Genomic DNA, 22146 nt, shown 5'->3' on the forward strand with positions numbered 1-22146 from the left:
AATGATATCTTCCTCACGTTATTCTGATAATATGATTGGTCTTCAGAAAATTATCAAATGCACAGAGAATATAAATACAAAGAGGATCCGAAAATATTCAAATGCAAAGAGAATATAAATACAAAGAAGTATCCGAAAATGAGCATATATATATATATTTATGGCACTCGTTGGAGCTGGCCTCTCAACTAATGGAAGCTATGACATCTGCCTGAATATAAGCGAATGAATAATAAAATTACAGAAATTAACATGTCGAAAATTCAGAATGTGTAAGTTGTATTTAAATTATGGATATTAAAAAATTAAAATAAACTACTTTATTAGAAGAATATTGTATTTAATACTTTGTATCTAAAATGAAAGTTTACAGTTAGGTTAGGTGTACGCCTAACTTTGTTTAAACCAGTGGTCTCCAACTTGGGGTACGAGAAGACATCTTAGGTGGTAAGTGAAATTTAAAATATATATATATTATTTTATGATAAACACTGAATAATCAGTTATGTAATCTATTTAACTTATTTTAGATGTAGATTATAGACTATGTATAACTTGAATTATACACCATCTTTGGGGTTACGCGAGCACAAAATGTTGAATACCACTGATTTAAACTATTATTCTTTTCAAAATGTAACATTTCCTATACAATATTGTATGTTGCAAGCAATCAGCCATTTTGGAAACTGAACACAATACATTTTAAGGGACCATTAACGAATATTTTAATTACCCCCGTATATATACGTGTTAATGACTGTGCATGCAAGAAAATAACAGAATTAACTAACAGTCCCCAGGTTACAATTCAAAAACACACATATTTGCTTTCTTACTGCTCAATCTATTCCGACGCTCGGTAATCAGCATCCCTGCTTTTGAAAAAACTCTTTCACAAGGCACCGAGCTGCCTAATGCACAAAATATTTCACGGACAACCATGCTGAGGTGTGGATAATTGAACTGATGCGCTTTCCACCATTGCAAAGGATCTACGTTCCTTGGAAGAAATACTTCTTCAAGGTAACGATTTAAGTCTACAATGGCTCTTGATGTTGCTCTACCTCTTCTTGGTGGATTCTTGCAACTGATATGTCAATATAATTCCACACGCACAATTCATCTGCATCTGTAGTGACCGTTGCTGAATGTGGTGTGGTATCAACATTATGGTTGACTTTAGATGCAACCAGTGCAATCACTTTCTGCTTGGCATTTTCTGAAATTTGTGTATCAGAGAATGCCAACATTTTAAAGCAAGGATCAATAAATGTGCAGAACATGAATGTTGTGCTTTGTTGCAGACTTCCAAAGCTTTCTCGTATTGATCTAATGGTTTCTTCAGCAGAATGTTGCAAACATTCTTCAGGCCAATTTCAAGTAGGATGATTAGAGATGCTGTGGCATACTTTTCTCCACTCATTGTTTTTGTAACTGACTGGAATGGTTTAAGGACTTGTATCAATTCCCGGATTATCTCCCAGTCTTCAGAAGACAAAACGTGAAGATCTTTATCAATTAATGCTATTGTAGCTTTAAGTGATTCCTCTAGTAGTGCGAATCATTCTAACATGTCATAAATCGAGTTCCAATGAGTTGGTACATCGTGAATCAATTTAAGTGCTTGTCTGCCAGTGTTATTTTGTTGGTAAGTTATGAGTTTCTCATTAGCATTGGTACTCCTCTTGAAATGAGAAACGATTGTTCTTATGAAGATTTCTGTCTTTTGGGTTGTTGCGCTGTGTAGACTGGTCGATCAGTCTAATCAGTCTACACAGCGCAACAACCCAAAAGACAGAAATCTTCATACTCACCGCTGTGAAAATCTCAAATCTTACATATTGTTCTTATGTTTTCAATGATTCTTTGCACATTAGGAATTTGCAGTCCTTCTTTCACTATTAAGTTAATAGTATGTGGGAAACATATTATGTGACACAACTTTGTAGATAGGCAGTTATGAGTGTGCAATTGAAATAAATTATTTAAAACTGTAAAGCATCATTATGAAATTATAACCATGCTTTGCGCCATATTAATGGAAGGGTGGGTGAGGGTTAATAAGATATAAACAAAATATTATATAGATATTGCATAATAATATTATTATACGGGTAGGCCTACAGCAATTTGTATAGTCAAATGCATTATTATTATGCTCCATGTATGATGATATGGACAATATAATTTACTTAATGTACATTATAAGACAGAATCAAGTTTTAAATGAAACGTAATGAAATGTATAGAAATCGTTTATTTAATATTTACCGACAATTTAGGGTTTACCTATTGTAGCTGTCAAATGTTTATTTAGTATTCCTGCTTCATATTTCGCAAGTCCTAGATTCACATCTGTGCCCACAGACCAGCTATCATTACATTTTTGAAAAATTTCCGAACTGAACAAGTAAATGAACATATTTATTTGAAGCATTATGTTATATTTTATTTGAATTTAAAGCAAATCCTTTAAAGTCTGGTTCAGTGCAACATTTACAATGGTCTTTATAAGGTCAACTTCATATAGGTCTACTATTTTTACTTTTGACACAGTTTCAGCTATTTTAAGATAGGTACCAGGGATGAATTTCTACAAAAAGGGCATTGAAATGTCAAATTCTGTGGATGCAGGGAATTTCTTGTCCACATGAGCAGCTATCAACCATACAGATCCCTGCACCATGCATTTAATGAAATGAATATCATTTGAAAGAAACACTGTTTACTTGCTACTAATCATATTATTGGTACAAATGGCGCAGCTAAGAGCGATTCTGGAAATACTTGCTGCTGTGCAGTTTGGAATATTTTATCTTACGAACTGCAATCTATCAAGAAATGTTTTGATTGTAATGTTTAAAACACACAAGGACTGAAATTTTACACGTTCTTTTGTGTGGGCATGACATTCGATCTCTCACAACAAGGAAAGAACACAGACTGAGAAGACAAATGCCATCTGGAATGCTGCGACATGTATTCTAACTTGAGGATGTCTAAGAATAGTTTGGTAAAGAGAACATTTGAAATAACAGGAGTGGGGACTGAAGTAACTGAAAATTAACTGGCTGCTTAAATTGCACTCATCAGATGGTATACGAATGATACACCAAAGATGATGAGATGGGCAGGACATACAGCACACACAGGAGAGATTATAAATGCGCTGGGGACGGAAGAACACTTGTGAGACGTAGCATAGACGAGAGGGAAACATTAACTTGCATCTTATATGTGATGTGTGGGTATGGACTGGATTGATCTGGCTTAGCTTCAGACTAACTGTTTTTCTAATGTTAGGAACCATACAGTGCATGAAGAGAGTTTGGTCACATTCACAACCAGATTGACTAATATGCCTATCACAACCTTTCTTTCCAGTGTCATACAAACCCTGAATGCCTCAAGTGTCAGAAGAAGCAGAGCATCCAGATGAACAGAAAGTGCTGCATCAAACATGGAGATGAATATTACAGAAACTGTAAGAAATACTGGGACAGAGGCCACTTTGACGACTTGCATTACAACTGTGTGGAGGACCAGTTGAGGAATGGTATAGGAACAATGTGGAAGACTGGGAGAATGATTGCTGCTACTTATATGATAACACACTACCATAAAGCCACCACTTCCTCGGTGTTTCTTGTTGTTGATATTTGCGTCCTGCCAGGGCACTGTTGGTCTAACTCCATGTATAATCAAGGGAATGAAGTTTAAGGTCCTGGTCCACTTAAAATATCCATAGGCTTCTAATATGTCACACATTTATTTGGGAACTGCATATATTGTAACATACAGTTACATCACATTCAGAAAAATTGAACACTCTGTTGTTTATTGCTTTCCCATACGTGTGATACAGCATCTTGTTCTGCTATGCTCGTTCATACACTTCAGTCAGATCTCCCCTTACCTCTGTGTAGATAGCTCCCCATTTCATTTAGCGTTTCTTTCCCGAAGAAGCTGTGTCATTCCTGTTCAATTATATGTTCCACAGGACCGTAACACTGTATTTTGCCAGCATGTAAATTTTAACTTAAGTCTGGAGGGGAAAGTAATTTATCTGTACCCCATAGGGTTTATGACACCCTTGGTGCATCAAGTTGTCATTGTCAACTTTCATGTCATACAAGGAACCATAACACCACAGGAAACTAATCAGAAATTGAATGTATTTTGTAGCAACAAAACCTCTGAAAATTAATGGGACTGCAAAACATGTAAATTTCATTGAAATGTGCATTACAGTACAATAATTATTTAATTTGAATTTTTTAATATTCTGTTTCAACTGTTTTAAACTTATGAACAGATACAGCTTATTCCAAGAATGCCATGAGAAACCATGCAACAGAATATATAATATTTCACCTTAAAAATATATATATATATATATATATATATATATATATATTACACACAAGAGAATGAATACATTTAATTTGTTTAAATTACCAAGCGAGGAATGATTACATTTCACTGATTAAATTCCATCTGCTTAAACAAAAGTTGTTACTATTTTAAGGTACGAATCTCTCTGTAACTTGTAGAGGCAAAGCACCTCAATTCTGTTCTGTTCTTTAGATTTTTTCCATTGTCTTAATTCAATCCAATTGATAAATTTTTGACCTTGTTACAGGTTTATTGGTGAGCTCTACAAATTAGGAATGCTGGCAACAAGTATAATGCAGCGATGCATTAAGCATCTTGTTTCTGAAGGAGATGAGCATTCCTTGGAGTGCCTCTGTAAACTGCTGACAGAGAAGTAATCAGTGGTGAACAAAATCTCCAAGACGTACTAAATGCTGATGTAATTCTCCAACTGAAGCACAACATGAAACTGGGGAGCAGCCTGACAGATGAGATTAACTACTATGAGCACCTCTGCTTGCAGTGTGCAGGTAAGATAGAAATGCTACAGCAGGACCTAAAGAACAAAACTCGCTAATATCAGCTGGACCTGGAACAGGAAAGTCCACCCTGATCAAGCACGTGGCCCTAAGCACAAAACTGGCTCATCCTGCGACATGGGTTATCAGTGTAAATCTCAATAAATTCAGCCAGGAACTGAGCAGACTACCAGCAAATCTAGAAATGTCACACGTAAAGGATTTTCTTCTGAAAGTCTCTGGGATCACAGCAGCTTTTGAACCCTTGTTCAGAAACAAACTGGAAAGAATGGAGAATGTCTGTTTATTATTTGATGGACTTGATGAGGTAAGTTCAATTCATACAGACAAAGTAATTCTCTTACTGCAGCATCTGCAGGTAACCCAACTGAAGAATATTTGGATTACCACACGGCACAAAATGAAGAAGGAATTAGAAGACAAATTGGATACAAACTCTTTCTCACTACAATCATTTCCATACAAAGATCAGAAAAGCATGGTAATGAAATTCTGTAAAAGTACCAAGCTTAGCATAAATAAAGAAACTGTTGTTGAGCTGTTGCAGTCAACACACACAGCTATAAGAGACAGCAGTTGGCAGTTCGCGGGCACTCCCCTGCATTGCATGCTTCTGGCCGAAGCCTTTGTAGACCAGCCAAATATTTACCATCAGAAAGAAAAAATTGATCCGGACTTATTTCAGCTTTAAACTAGACTTACAGAGAGAATATTTGATATTTACTGTGAGAAATATACAATCGACATGACAAAAGCCGGTCTAAACTGGTTCCTGAAAAGAATCGCAGTAAAGCCACTTCCAGCTGGCCTCTATCGGATGTGGGCCCTAGAGGTGCTGGGAGTGGCACAAACCATGGGGCCGTTCGCATGGTTTGGACGGACGATCTATGGCGTAGCCATCTTGCGTGTCACGCCACTAGTGATCCTTCGCGGAGAGGGTACATGGCACGGATGCATTCCCTTTGGTGCGAGATGCATCCTGAGCACTCCGGTCTCTCGCAACAAAACGTGCGAGAATGTGTCAACCATCTACGAAGGAAAGGCTTCAACTTTGAACCGCAAGATCCAGTTGCAGCTACGCCGCAAGTACAAGCGGAAGAAATAAATATCGCACCATGTCCTCCAGCTGCGAATGTTGATGTCGATATTAAAACCTGGTTCCACCAATTATTGAACTCCTGTGAACATCTGAAGGACAGGCAGCGAACAGTTCACCACAGGATATCGCTGCGGGCCAAACATTTGGCCGAAATGAACAAAATCCTAGATGAATTCCTAAAAGATGATTCTGATCTGCTTACTATCAATTGCGCCGTTTACGCTGCAGCTAGGTTATTAGCAACCCCAGCCCCGTCTAAGGTGGCAGAAAAAGCTGAGCAGCAAACAAAACGTCTGGACGCGAAGTTAAAGTTGGAAAGGCAACTGGTATCCAGAATTCGCTGTGTGATTGAGTATGTAAACTCTGGTCGGAGATTTACCACCAAGCTGAGGCTTATTGCCCGCTTTTTCAAGGCCAAATATTACACATTGAACAAGAATACGCTGCAGACCATCAAGCAACACTCTCTGGACAAAATACGGGCACTAACCGTGAACAGGAAGAAGTTAGTGAAACGTTATAGGGCCGTAAAGGAGAACACCATCTTTCGTGTATGCCCTTCCCGTCTCTTCAGCAAGAACACTGCGGTCGTTCATACCCCGCCAACAGCAACGCAGGTCGAGTCATTCTGGAAGAAACTCTACAAAACTAGATTTCCGTTAAACATAGATTCTCTGGCCATTGGTCTCTTTAGGCAGTTCTGCGATCGCCATTTAGAGGATGATGATGTGCCCCTAGTAATCACCGAACAAGATGTGAAATGTGCCTTTACTGGCAAAAAGAATTTTTCTGCTCCTGGAATAGATGCCATCAATAATTTTTGGTGGAAAAATTTCACGAGCACACACAAACATCTATCTCGTATCTTTACTGGACCTGCTAGTTAGGTAAAGAGCTCGCTTACATTTGCATGATGTTTTGATTCCTTTATTTATCCATACATTGGTTTCAGACAATTTTTTCTCTGTTTTAGTAGGAAAACGTTTTTCAAATATGCTTAAAATGATGTTTAGAAAAGAATTGAACTTCGAATCCATATCACCACCACTGAGTAATAATTTCCAATCTTCACTACTGAGATGTTGTATAAATTCATTTAAAGTGACTTCATTTATCACTCTAGTTACCTTCTTATCATTGCGAAAGTTAGAAATAAGGTTTATGTTTTTTATAACTAATAGTTGGGCATCATTATCAGATAGCCCATTTATTACCGGTTTAATGGAAATGTGTTCAAACCTGTAACTATCTACAAAAATATTATCAATGGCAGAGTTTGAGCTAATTTGAATTCTTGTGGGAAAGCTAACTGTAGGTGTAAGATTAAACGTTGCTAAAAGAGAATTTATACATTGCTTATGGCAGCTTTCAGAGAGATAGTCAATATTTATATCCCCACAGATGACAAATTCCGTTTTCGGTTTGTAAAGGTAGTCCATAATGCTGTTTAACTTGTTAATAAATGTTTCAAAGTCACCTGTTGGTGCTCTGTATATTGCTAAAAAACATAATTTAGAAAAAATTATATCAAGTTGTACAGCACAACATTCAATGTCCTGCTCCTTGCAAAATTGCACTAGCTCTATCTGGCTAAATTTCAGATTATTTTTAACAAATATACTCACTCCTCCTCTAACTAAATTTTTCCTGTTTCCTTTATTATCTATGCTTTATTAATAACAGTTCTCATTTAAAATTATTCCATTCTTAATTTAAGAAATAAATTAGAGTAGTCAGTAACAATGTTTAACATAATCATTGTTACATGTGGGTTATTGTTTGCAGACTCATGCAATACAGCACACGGGTGAAAGACCTTACAAGTGTCCACACTGCCCCGGGACATTTGCGAGTAGCAGCAACTATTACTCCCACAAGATAAGAATGCATGCTAAGGAGAAGGCAGGCAACATAACCTGAATGGTGTCATTCAGAATGAAATCAGAATAGGTTGTACTGACCTTATTGATTTCGTTTTCTATATAACAGAAATATCTGAGAAGGCTGCGGAAATGAATAAGCGTAGAAGAAAGAACACTGACCAGCTTGAATGTGGCAGTAAATATGGGGTGAGCTTCTCTTGCTGGGGAAGTGGCTGTTTTGTGTTTCAGCATAACATTGTTGAAACCTGCATATCTTAATAATTTGTGGTTTAAATAATTGGCTAATTTTGAAGTAGTTGCATGGTTAGCTTTTTATTCCAGCAGCTTTTATCCAAAGGCAAAGACTTCCCCATTATTATTATTATTATTATTATTATGATCAATTGTTTAATTGGTCCACAAGCAGCCAAAAACTTCTGGCATGTTGCCATCATAACTCAGATGCTTGCAGCCCAGGTGAAACTGTAGCCACGGCTCGAACCACGAGATGGGTGGCTACAGTGAGTTGGGGTCATGCGCTCGCAGTAGTTGGAGCGACCCAAGAAGCATGGCCTTTTGCATCCGACTGAGTATAATGCTTCAGCATTACGCTGGCATGCCGGAATAAGCTTAATGTTGGCCAGCAGTGACGACTTGACTTCTCCAAGAACTCCGATTATAAGGATGATTAATTTGACAGTGAATCCTGGGTACAGCTGTCTTAGCTCAAATACAAGGTCTTGATACTTGGTCCGTTTTTCAGCCTCCTTCACAACTATGTTGGTTTCAGCCGGGGCTGAAAACTCGATGACATACATAGTGCATCCAGAGGCATCGATGAGAACGATGTCAGGCTTAGTGGCTGTTAACTGCCTGGTAGTGAGGAACGAATAGTTCCAATAAATTTTACATTTGTCGTTCTCAACGACAGACTCAATGTCCCCAGGAGCGTACGGCAAAATGGGGGTCTTATCTATGCTGTAAAAGTGTCTCAGGTGGTAGTAGAGTATACGTAAAGCAGCATTATGTCGATGAATGTAGGCTCAGCTGGCGTAATGTTTACATGCCGACAAAAGATACATCAACGTCTCTGGTTGCATTCGGCATGCCCTGCAGACAGTATCCGCTACCCCCACACCCATCACCATTCGGCGGTACACAAGTGTGTTAACAACACCATCTTGGCATGCTAAGATGAAACCCTCGGTTTCAGACTTTAGTCCAGCCGACCGTAGAAAGGCGAATGTCGGGTCGTTTGACAAGCCCATTTTTTCTACATTTTTGAAGAAGGCCCCATGCATGGGTTTATCTGCATGTTGCTTGAGCAACAAAGTTTGCTCAGCCTTCTTAACAGTGCCCTTGAATTGATCTGACGTCAGTGTCAAGAGGAGCAACTGTCTTCGCTGTCCAACTGAGCTGGTGTCGAAGTCAAGTCCGAGGTCATTTGCTCCTCTCTTTGCCGCCTGAAATATAAACGCCCCTACACCCGCAGACTCATGCGAACATACGAATGTCAAGAGGGGATCAGAGCTATTAATGATGGAATGAGCTGTACCCAGAACTATCCTGTTGTGAAGATTCTCCAGACCCAAGAGGCCTTGTCTCCAACATAACGCGGGAGGTATATGCGTTGGCGGGAAGATTTAGGGTGAAGACTTCGGTGCATGGTCATCATTTTTCTGGTGGCCCTGTCCAGGTTTTTCAACTCGTTAACTGTCCACTTCACTGCTCCAAAAGTATAGAGCAGGATCAGAAAAGCAAGCATGTTGGTGGCAGTGGCTTTGTTTCTACCAGAGAGCTCGGAACTCCAAATATGTCGTAGGGTGTGTCTATAGTTGCTGCACAGAGCCTCTTTGACCTTGGAGACATCTTGGACGTGACTCTCACTCACACCAAGATATGTATAGGACTCTTTGGCTTCAAGATGGTGTATGATACTTCCGTCCACGAATTGCACATCTTCGCCGAAATCCCTATTTCTTCCCCTTTTCAAATGCAGAACTGCACACTTGTCCAATCCAAATTCCATGCCGATATCCTGAGTGTACTTGCACGGTGTTCAGTGCACTTTGAATGCCACTGTCGCTGGCAGCATAAAGCTTTAAGTCATCCATATAAAAAAAGGTGTGTGACTTTGTGCCTGCGGATGGAAGGTGCACCGCACATATATTTGTCACAGTAAATATCAAATATTCTCTCTGTAACTCTAGTGTAAAGCTGAAATAAGTCCGGATCAATTTTTTCTTTCTGACGGTAAATATTTGGCTGGTCTACAAAGGCTTCGGCCAGAAGCATGCAATGCAGGGGAGTGCCCGCGAACTGCCAACTGCTGTCTCTTATAGCTGTGTGTGTTGACTGCAACAGCTCAACAACAGTTTCTTTATTTATGCTAAGCTTGGTACTTTTACAGAATTTCATTACCATGCTTTTCTGATCTTTGTATGGAAATGATTGTAGTGAGAAAGAGTTTGTATCCAATTTGTCTTCTAATTCCTTCTTCATGTTGTGCCGTGTGGTAATCCAAAGATTCTTGAGTTGGGTTACCTGCAGATGCTGCAGTAAGAGAATTACTTTGTCTGTATGAATTGAACTTACCTCATCAAGTCCATCAAATAATAAACAGACATTCTCCATTCAGAATCATCTTTTAGGAATTCATCTAGGATTTCATTCATTTCGGCCAAATGTCTGGCCCGCAGCGATATTCTGTGGTGAACTGTTCGCTGCCTGTCCTTCAGATGTTCACAGGAGTTCAATAATTGGTGGAACCGCGTTTTAATATCGACATCAACAGCCGCAGCTGGAGGACATGGTGCGATATTTATTTCTTCCGCTTGTACTTGCGGCGTAGCTGCAACTGGATCTTGCGGTTCAAAGTCGAAGCCTTTCCTTCGAAGATGGTTGACATAGTCTCGCAGGTTTTGTTGCGAGAGACCGGAGTGCTCAGGATGCATCTCGCACCAAAGGGAATGCATCCGTGCCATGTACCCTCTCCGCGAAGAAGCACTAGTAGCGTGACACGCAAGATGGCTACGCCGTAGATCGTCCGTCCAAACCATGCGAACGGCCCCATGGTTTGTGCCACTCCCAGCACCTCTAGGGCCCACATCCGATTGAGGCCGGCTGGAAGTGGCTTTACTGCGATTCTTTTCAGGAACCAGTTTAGACCGGCTTTTGTCATGTCGATTGTATATTTCTCACAGTAAATATCAAATATTCTCTCTGTAAGTCTAGTTTAAAGCTGAAATAAGTCCGGATCAATTTTTTCTTTCTGATGGTAAATATTTGGCTGGTCTACAAAGGCTTCGGCCAGAAGCATGCAATGCAGGGGAGTGCCCGCGAACTGCCAACTGCTGTCTCTTATAGCTGTGTGTGTTGACTGCAACAGCTCAACAACAGTTTCTTTATTTATGCTAAGCTTGGTACTTTTACAGAATTTCATTACCATGCTTTTCTGATCTTTGTATGGAAATGATTGTAGTGAGAAAGAGTTTGTATCCAATTTGTCTTCTAATTCCTTCTTCATTTTGTGCCGTGTGGTAATCCAAATATTCTTCAGTTGGGTTACCTGCAGATGCTGCAGTAAGAGAATTACTTTGTCTGTATGAATTGAACTTACCTCATCAAGTCCATCAAATAATAAACAGACATTCTCCATTCTTTCCAGTTTGTTTCTGAACAAGGGTTCAAAAGCTGCTGTGATCCCAGAGACTTTCAGAAGAAAATCCTTTACGTGTGACATTTCTAGATTTGCTGGTAGTCTGCTCAGTTCCTGGCTGAATTTATTGAGATTTACACTGATAACCCATGTCGCAGGATGAGCCAGTTTTGTGCGTAGGGCCACGTGCTTGATCAGGGTGGACTTTCCTGTTCCAGGTCCAGCTGATATTGGCGAGTTTTGTTCTTTAGGTCCTGCTGTAGCATTTCTATCTTACCTGCACACTGCAAGCAGAGGTGCTCATAGTAGTTAATCTCATCTGTCAGGCTGCTCCCCAGTTTCATGTTGTGCTTCAGTTGGAGAATTACATCAGCATTTAGTACGTCTTGGAGATTTTGTTCACCACTGATTACTTCTCTGTCAGCAGTTTACAGAGGCACTCCAAGGAATGCTCATCTCCTTCAGAAACAAGATGCTTAATGCATCGCTGCATTATACTTGTTGCCAGCATTCCTAATTTGTAGAGCTCACCAATAAACCTGTAACAAGGTCAAAAATTTATCAATTGGATTGAATTAAGACAATGGAAAAAATCTAAAGAACAGAACAGAATTGAGGTGCTTTGCCTCTACAAGTTACAGAGAGATTCGTACCTTAAAATAGTAACAACTTTTGTTTAAGCAGATGGAATTTAATCAGTGAAATGTAATCATTCCTCGCTTGGTAATTTAAACAAATTAAATGTATTCATTCTCTTGTGTGTGATATATATATATATATATATATATATATATATATATATATATATTTTTAAGGTGAAATATTATATATTCTGTTGCATGGTTTCTCATGGCATTCTTGGAATAAGCTGTATCTGTTCATAAGTTTAAAACAGTTGAAACAGAATATTAAAAAATTCAAATTAAATAATTATTGTACTGTAATGCACATTTCAATGAAATTTACATGTTTTGCAGTCCCATTAATTTTCAGAGGTTTTGTTGCTACAAAATACATTCAATTTCTGATTAGTTTCCTGTGGTGTTATGGTTCCTTGTATGACATGAAAGTTGACAATGACAACTTGATGCACCAAGGGTGTCATAAACCCTATGGGGTACAGATAAATTACTTTCCCCTCCAGACTTAAGTTAAAATTTACATGCTGGCAAAATACAGTGTTACGGTCCTGTGGAACATATAATTGAACAGGAATGACACAGCTTCTTCGGGAAAGAAACGCTAAATGAAATGGGGAGCTATCTACACAGAGGTAAGGGGAGATCTGACTGAAGTGTATGAACGAGCATAGCAGAACAAGATGCTGTATCACACGTATGGGAAAGCAATAAACAACAGAGTGTTCAATTTTTCTGAATGTGATGTAACTGTATGTTACAATATATGCAGTTCCCAAATAAATGTGTGACATATTAGAAGCCTATGGATATTTTAAGTGGACCAGGACCTTAAACTTCATTCCCTTGATTATACATGGAGTTAGACCAACAGTGCCCTGGCAGGACGCAAATATCAACAACAAGAAACACCGAGGAAGTGGTGGCTTTATGGTAGTGTGTTATCATATAAGTAGCAGCAATCATTCTCCCAGTCTTCCACATTGTTCCTATACCATTCCTCAACTGGTCCTCCACACAGTTGTAATGCAAGTCGTCAAAGTGGCCTCTGTCCCAGTATTTCTTACAGTTTCTGTAATATTCATCTCCATGTTTGATGCAGCACTTTCTGTTCATCTGGATGCTCTGCTTCTTCTGACACTTGAGGCATTCAGGGTTTGTATGACACTGGAAAGAAAGGTTGTGATAGGCATATTAGTCAATCTGGTTGTGAATGTGACCAAACTCTCTTCATGCACTGTATGGTTCCTAACATTAGAAAAACAGTTAGTCTGAAGCTAAGCCAGATCAATCCAGTCCATACCCACACATCACATATAAGATGCAAGTTAATGTTTCCCTCTCGTCTATGCTACGTCTCACAAGTGTTCTTCCGTCCCCAGCGCATTTATAATCTCTCCTGTGTGTGCTGTATGTCCTGCCCATCTCATCATCTTTGGTGTATCATTCGTATACCATCTGATGAGTGCAATTTAAGCAGCCAGTTAATTTTCAGTTACTTCAGTCCCCACTCCTGTTATTTCAAATGTTCTCTTTACCAAACTATTCTTAGACATCCTCAAGTTAGAATACATGTCGCAGCATTCCAGATGGCATTTGTCTTCTCAGTCTGTGTTCTTTCCTTGTTGTGAGAGATCGAATGTCATGCCCACACAAAAGAACGTGTAAAATTTCAGTCCTTGTGTGTTTTAAACATTACAATCAAAACATTTCTTGATAGATTGCAGTTCGTAAGATAAAATATTCCAAACTGCACAGCAGCAAGTATTTCCAGAATCGCTCTTAGCTGCGCCATTTGTACCAATAATATGATTAGTAGCAAGTAAACAGTGTTTCTTTCAAATGATATTCATTTCATTAAATGCATGGTGCAGGGATCTGTATGGTTGATAGCTGCTCATGTGGACAAGAAATTCCCTGCATCCACAGAATTTGACATTTCAATGCCCTTTTTGTAGAAATTCATCCCTGGTACCTATCTTAAAATAGCTGAAACTGTGTCAAAAGTAAAAATAGTAGACCTATATGAAGTTGACCTTATAAAGACCATTGTAAATGTTGCACTGAACCAGACTTTAAAGGATTTGCTTTAAATTCAAATAAAATATAACATAATGCTTCAAATAAATATGTTCATTTACTTGTTCAGTTCGGAAATTTTTCAAAAATGTAATGATAGCTGGTCTGTGGGCACAGATGTGAATCTAGGACTTGCGAAATATGAAGCAGGAATACTAAATAAACATTTGACAGCTACAATAGGTAAACCCTAAATTGTCGGTAAATATTAAATAAACGATTTCTATACATTTCATTACGTTTCATTTAAAACTTGATTCTGTCTTATAATGTACATTAAGTAAATTATATTGTCCATATCATCATACATGGAGCATAATAATAATGCATTTGACTATACAAATTGCTGTAGGCCTACCCGTATAATAATATTATTATGCAATATCTATATAATATTTTGTTTATATCTTATTAACCCTCACCCACCCTTCCATTAATATGGCGCAAAGCATGGTTATAATTTCATAATGATGCTTTACAGTTTTAAATAATTTATTTCAATTGCACACTCATAACTGCCTATCTACAAAGTTGTGTCACATAATATGTTTCCCACATACTATTAACTTAATAGTGAAAGAAGGACTGCAAATTCCTAATGTGCAAAGAATCATTGAAAACATAAGAACAATATGTAAGATTTGAGATTTTCACAGCGGTGAGTATGAAGATTTCTGTCTTTTGGGTTGTTGCGCTGTGTAGACTGATTAGACTGATCGACCAGTCTACACAGCGCAACAACCCAAAAGACAGAAATCTTCATAAGAACAATCGTTTCTCATTTCAAGAGGAGTACCAATGCTAATGAGAAACTCATAACTTACCAACAAAATAACACTGGCAGACAAGCACTTAAATTGATTCACGATGTACCAACTCATTGGAACTCGATTTATGACATGTTAGAATGATTCGCACTACTAGAGGAATCACTTAAAGCTACAATAGCATTAATTGATAAAGATCTTCACGTTTTGTCTTCTGAAGACTGGGAGATAATCCGGGAATTGATACAAGTCCTTAAACCATTCCAGTCAGTTACAAAAACAATGAGTGGAGAAAAGTATGCCACAGCATCTCTAATCATCCTACTTGAAATTGGCCTGAAGAATGTTTGCAACATTCTGCTGAAGAAACCATTAGATCAATACGAGAAAGCTTTGGAAGTCTGCAACAAAGCACAACATTCATGTTCTGCACATTTATTGATCCTTGCTTTAAAATGTTGGCATTCTCTGATACACAAATTTCAGAAAATGCCAAGCAGAAAGTGATTGCACTGGTTGCATCTAAAGTCAACCATAATGTTGATACCACACCACATTCAGCAACGGTCACTACAGATGCAGATGAATTGTGCGTGTGGAATTATATTGACATATCAGTTGCAAGAATCCACCAAGAAGAGGTAGAGCAACATCAAGAGCCATTGTAGACTTAAATCGTTACCTTGAAGAAGTATTTCTTCCAAGGAACGTAGATCCTTTGCAATGGTGGAAAGCGCATCAGTTCAATTATCCACACCTCAGCATGGTTGTCCGTGAAATATTTTGTGCATTAGGCAGCTCGGTGCCTTGTGAAAGAGTTTTTTCAAAAGCAGGGATGCTGATTACCGAGCGTCAGAATAGATTGAGCAGTAAGAAAGCAAATATGTGTGTTTTTGAATTGTAACCTGGGGACTGTTAGTTAATTCTGTTATTTTCTTGCATGCACAGTCATTAACACGTATATATACGGGGGTAATTAAAATATTCGTTAATGGTCCCTTAAAATGTATTGTGTTCAGTTTCCAAAATGGCTGATTGCTTGCAACATACAATATTGTATAGGAAATGTTACATTTTGAAAAGAATAGTATTTTAAATCAGTGGTATTCAACCTTTTTTGTTCGCGTAACCCCAAAGATGGTGTATAATTCGAGTTATACATAATCTATAATCTACATCTAAAATATTGCTTGTATGAAATAAGAATATACTTTCATCAATAAGTACTATGAATTATGGCCCAGATGAATGAAATTATATTACTTTTATGCAGAGTTTCATACATTTTTCCGATATTAACAAGCAGATTTTCATACACTCCTTTGAGTAAAGTACAACTGAAGTAACAGTATAAAGACATTTTTAATGACTGTTTAGCTTTAAAATCTATATAGCTACTCACTTTATTATGGGAAGTTCTTGTGTGATTTATCATTTATGTAATGAACATATAAAAATCATTTCAAAAATGAAAGATCAATAACTCTTCATTTTATATTTACAGATTTTGTGTGATTCTCACTGTAAACTACAATTATTTCCTTTTATATATTTAAACATCATTAACAAGTTGTTTTTTGTAATGTTGAAGAGTAGGTTTTCTTTATGGTATAAACTGAATTGTTAAATATTATTTAGGTGAGTTTTGGTTTCAAAGGGCTAAACTGCTATCATCACGATAATCAATAAAGGCAAAAAAAATTTAACAATAGTAGCACAATTCAGAAGATGAAGAAATTTATAGTTCAGAATTTTTAACTTTGTAATAGTAGTCAGTGGTATATGCAGACAATTGACATACAAGTAACAGGGCGAGGAAGTTGTGTATTCACTGTTTTTTGCATTGTATTTTGTTGGAAAATAAGATTATTTACAATTTGATAGGCTGACCAGGGAGCCCTTTGACTCGAAGACCTGTGACTCGGAAAATGGCACCAGATTCTGGGTACATTTTCTTTTGTTCCTCAGTCAAAATATCTGCACTAGTGACATAAAGTTCATCAAGTTGTGGTCCTCCAAAGGCAACAGATGTCACTTGTGGTGTTGGAATAGGGATGTGACTTAACAGTTTCCCACTTGCAGGATCCACTCTAATCACCTAAAACACATATAGACATGACCAATACGATACTTTAACTGATAAATTATTCTACTTGAATATTTTTAGATAAAATATCTAGATAAATTATCCACAAGAAATGAACATTCACTGATTTGAACATCAAAGGTTAAATGTACACTGTTGTCATGTGACACTGCAAATACCATCAAAATACTTGTGATAAGAATTAGTAATTTAAATATTTGTATCTTCCAAAGTTTAATGAACTTACTGATACCAATAAATAAAAAAAGAATAAATGTAGGACCATCTTTTTATCACTTATATGACAAGAATTATACATCCAAATTCTGCAACATTACATTGTAAACTATTTATACAATGAATTCTTCTTGGGCTACCAGCCATGTCAGGCAGTTGAAAGGCGAAAACACCAAAATTTTTACAATGATCTTCATCCTCATGCTCAAGGTACTGAAGGTACTAACTAGGTGTTTTCTTCTTTCAACCACTTCACATGACTGGTACCCCAAGAAGAATTCATTATACTTTGTTGCCGTGAAAGCTTCAGATCAAACTATTTGTACAGTTTAATACTATGTTAGTCACTTTACCTGACTCCCATCAAAGCAAGCAACCCATAGTTTTCCTTCAATATCAATAGCCATTCCAACTGGAATTCCATCAACATCGTTTACCTCAAAATCAAAAGCTGTACGTCTGTTGGCTGAAAATGAAAGTGATGTTTATATTAGTATTAATATAAATATATGTCATCCTCAGTGGACTCAAAGTTCGTGGGTTCAATCCCGACCAAGGTCGATGGATTTTTAAGGGTGATAAAAATCCTTAGCAGAACTTACTTTGGAGGGGAAGAAAAGCTGGCAGTTCCATGTTGTAGATGTAAGGCATGATATGAGATGTTTCGTAAGCAAAATTCAGTGTCCATTTCTCACCCAAGTCTCTCCTGATTCATTGCTAGATGGCTCTGGCAGTTAAATCAGGATAGAGTAGAAGTTGTGCAGAGTCAGTGGGCTGGTCACTCACTACTCATAAATTCACACTTCATGACCAAGAAACCTCTGAAACAGGAGGCGGCAAAAACCAACAACCGGGTTGTAGAGCCAAGAAAACAATATAAATATGTGATTCCATGTATGTCCATGCCTCACATTCATGCCTGGCTTGATCAGTTCTGTTGCTGAGAACACACAGGTTTTAGTTTGGTTGTTTTATCATTCACTGTTCTTTTAAACTTTTGAAACAAGTAGTTCTAGGAAGAACTCATAAAGCCTACTTTTATATTGCACAAACTTCCAATCTTGCAGACCTTGTGTTGTTATATACTAGGTAATGTTAGTTTATAATTCACTAATAAAGTGCAATTTCATTCCTGAGTTAGGATGTAGGTGGTCATAGGATTAACTCATACATAAGTCGCACATTTTTGGTTGGTTGCAATTGTGACCATGTTACACACTCCTGTAGTTGTTGTTAGGTGTTCTTCCCGCTCTACTATGAGTGAAAAACATGTTATGGACTTGTCTATGTCTATCAGCCAGTCACATATTTCCTAGGAGGTAGGTAGGAGACCTGCTTGATGAGGGGTCATTGTTGCAGATCATATTTTCATTGCTGTTCCATTTGTTGTTATTTTTGCCTTTGCCTTCACTATGTTGAACACTCTTGTTGATGCTGTGGTACAGAGTATAGTATTCAGGCCTCAGAGAGAGGACTGAAACAGGGCTAGACCGCTTCCAGGGACTGAATCCCTTGGGAACAGCCCCAGATAATACCCCTCATACCCAGGCCATTCCCCCGCATGCTTGCTTAATTGGAGCCTGACCCCCTTGTGTTTCCTGTTTTTGGAGCTCTGTTCCTCAGGCTTTCTCTCCTACCGGCCGTGACAGGATCAAAATAATCCCAGACGCCGGGAGGTGATACGGCATAGGATTATCACAGGGGTTAACCAAAATACAAAATAAATGCACTCCCAAATTACCAAAATGTATTTTAAAAAAATATATAAATTCAAAAGGAGAACAAACTGACACAAATTCCTCAAACCTCCCAAGGCTCAGGCTCCGGTCAGGGTAATGACTAGTTACGTCAAACAACCCAAAAAGCAGACCTATCTGTCTCCAAGCTCTCTCTCTTTGAATCGTTCTCTGCCCGGTGGACACACACAGACTGCTAAAAAATATTGTTTTCGATTTATAAACTACGAGGGGTGTATACAAATGATTTAGACTAACCTGAATTATGCAATACTTGATGGCGGTGGCTCCCAGTTTACACTTCGGCCCGTTCCAAATATTCTTCCTGGAGGTCGATGCACCATTGCCATCTCTCTGGCAATTTCCGTATTGCCTCACAAAACTATTGTTTGGGGGTGTCTCGTACCCACTCCCTGACAGCATCATGTAAGGTGTCACTATCGGGAAATTGGTGACCACGCAGGGGATTCTTCATCTCACGTAAGAGGGCATAGTCACTTGGTGCCAGGTTGTATTCAGTCATGGTGCTTCAATGATGGAGGTTATGTAACAGTTTGTTGTAAATAATACACTAGTTAACCCTAAAATAACTAACTAGATGGCTTACGGAACCTAGAGGTTCATCACCGAAATAACCAAATCCCTCCACTGGTCCCTGTCCTTGGCCAGCAAAATCCAGTCTGCTTCAACTCCTATCTCTCATGGACCCTGCTTGATATTACACTTCCATATATGTCTAGGTCTCCCCAGCGGTCTCTTCCCCTCAGGTTTCCCAACCAATACCCGGTGCACACCTCTTGCCCTATCTATGCGTGCTGCATGCCCCTCCCATCTCATTCTTGACTTAATCACCTTGACAATATTGGGGGAGGAATACAAATTTTGAAGCTCATCATTATGTAGTTTTCTCCATACCCCATCCTCTTCTCTCTTAGGAACAGATATTCTCAAACACCTGCAACCTGTGTTCCTTCCTTAGAGTGAGATACCATGTTTTGCACCCATGTGAAACAACAGGCAAAATATTTTTTTTATATTTTAATCTCTAGGTTCTTAGAAATCATATAGGAAGATAAAATATTTTGAACTGAGAAATAGCAAACATTTCTGGAATTTAGTCTCCCCCTAATTTCCTCATGAATATCATTTTGACTTCTTGTTGTTTCCAAATATTTGAACTTTGTCACACTTTTAAAGGATTTATTAACCACCGTAATATGATTTTTCCCACCTCTCTGCTGATAGAATACTAACATGTACTTAGTTCTTTCTGAATTTCCTTCTGTCCCCACCTTTGTACTAGCTTCTAGTAAAACTTCTGTGTTCTTCTTTATTGCATTTATATCGTAACCCCTAAAATAGATAAAATCATGGATAAATGTGTTATATTTGTATATATTATGTGGTGTCATTGTGTTATCTTGTGTGGCCTGTGGTTATGAGCATGGGCTGGTGGTAGTCCAGTGTCTGGGAGTGGTTCTAAATAAAATATATCAAAGTAGATGTAGGAAGGGAGACAAAGTTGAAAAGGTTGTGTGAAGTGACTGCACTTGTATGTGAATAGACATCACATATAAAACATTTATTTTCCATTTTTGACAAAAATTTTCTCAGCATAAGCTGCTATTCCTCGCGTACGTAAATGATATTTGGAGGAACATTGAATCGACTATTAGACTTTTTGCAGATGACTGTATAATATATAGGAAAATTATAAATAGTAAAGATATAGAAAAGATGCAGATGGATCTAAACAGTCTGGGGGAATGGGCAGCTGAAAATGTTATGAAAATTAACCCAAGTAAAAGTAAAGCAGTTAGTTTCACGAGAAGTCGGGTGAAGGAACCACTAAACTATTTGTTTCGGGACCAAATAATTCCGGAAATGAGCAGTTGTAAATATTTGGGAATACTCTTAAGCAGCGATTTAAGCTGGGCTGATCAAGTAAATTATACGGTGAAGAAAGCCTGGAAGGCACTTCATTTTACAATGCGTGTTCTCAAAAAGGGGAATAGTAACACTAAAAGTCTAGCCTACACATCACTAGTGCGTCCGATTCTGGAATATGGGGCGGCGTGCTGGGATCCTTACAGGGAGGGGCAGATAAATGCGTTAGAACGGGTGCAAAATAAAGCATGCAAATTTGCATATCACAGGAGCGATTCGAACTGGGAAACCCTGGCACAGCGTAGAAAGATAGCACGAATATGTGCTCTCTTCAAGGCGTACACGGGAGATCGGGCATGGAAAGCTATAGGTGACAGATTGCAAAGGCCATACTACCTGAGCAGGGTCGATCATATTCGGAAAGTTAGGAGCAGAAAACAAAGAACAGATATCAGAAAATATTCCTTTGTAAATAGGACCATCCAACTCTGGAACCAGCTACCTGCTGAGGTTTTAGGGACTCTCTCCTGTAAACCAAGTACGTTTAGGAAGAAGGTTAGGAAAGTGATAAATGAGGTGAAGTAAAGGGAATACGTGGGTGGGTGCAGTGAAGGGGTGTAAATTGGGGTGAGGATGGGAAGACTTCATAAGTGTAGTGAAGTGAAGAGAAGGTCCTGATGAAACGTGTGATTCATTACTGTTACTGTCTTATGTCTAGTTGGTATTAATTTTTAAGTTATGTACTTTAGGTTATATGGTTTTGTAATATTATGAGTTGTTTTATTGTGAGTGTGGTGTGTTGTTTTGTTGTGTCTTATTGTTCTTGTTGTGCCTTATGTTTTCTGTGTCTCATTGTTTTTGTTGTGTCTTATGTCTTTTTGTCTTACTGTTTTGTTGTGTCTCATTGTTTTGTTGTGCCTTATGTTTTTGTGTATCATTGTTTTGTTGTGTCTTATTGTTTTTGTTGTCTTATGTCTTTTTGTCTTACTGTTTTGTTGTGTCTTATTGTTCTTGTTGTGCCTTATGTTTTTTGTGTCTCATTGTTTTGTTGTGTCTTATTGTTTTTGTTGTGTCTAAAGTCTTTTTGTCTTACTGTTTTGTTCCGTCTCATTGTTCTGTTGTTTCTTATTGTTTTTGTTGTCTCATTGTTCTGTTGTTTCTTATTGTTTTTGTTGTCTTAT

The 22146-nt window shown here is 38.1% G+C and overlaps 2 protein-coding genes across 6 annotated transcripts; one reads left to right on the forward strand and one right to left on the reverse strand.

Moving 5' to 3' along the window:
- Positions 1-176: 176 nt before the first annotated feature.
- On the forward strand, positions 177-12974 carry LOC147875051 (uncharacterized). 5 transcript variants are annotated; one of them, XM_087348632.1, is made up of 4 exons: positions 177-447; positions 3388-3724; positions 4646-6902; positions 7801-12974. In XM_087348632.1, exon 3 carries the CDS (start codon positions 5784-5786, stop codon positions 6900-6902), a length of 1119 nt encoding a protein of 372 aa, XP_087204758.1. In that variant the 5' UTR covers positions 177-447; positions 3388-3724; positions 4646-5783; the 3' UTR covers positions 7801-12974. The 5 variants fall into 5 exon arrangements, with proteins under 5 accessions (XP_087204758.1, XP_087204762.1, XP_087204747.1 ...); XM_087348636.1 differs by having other exon boundaries at positions 3388-3559; XM_087348621.1 differs by having other exon boundaries at positions 3388-6902.
- A 3278-nt stretch (positions 12975-16252) lies between these two features.
- LOC110839436 (regucalcin-like) lies at positions 16253-17993 on the reverse strand. The gene is made up of 3 exons (XM_087357003.1): positions 17945-17993; positions 17696-17808; positions 16253-17117 (listed from the first exon to the last, which is right to left on the reverse strand). The coding sequence occupies exons 1-3, from the start codon at positions 17991-17993 to the stop codon at positions 16890-16892; spliced, it is 390 nt and encodes a 129-aa protein (XP_087213129.1). The 3' UTR covers positions 16253-16889.
- Between the last annotated feature and the right edge of the window lie 4153 nt (positions 17994-22146).

This window comes from Zootermopsis nevadensis, unplaced genomic scaffold, assembly GCF_977971745.1.
Source record: "Zootermopsis nevadensis isolate Lab colony 2312 unplaced genomic scaffold, Znev_1.0 Znev_ptg000002l, whole genome shotgun sequence".
NCBI lineage: Eukaryota > Metazoa > Arthropoda > Insecta > Blattodea > Termopsidae > Zootermopsis > Zootermopsis nevadensis.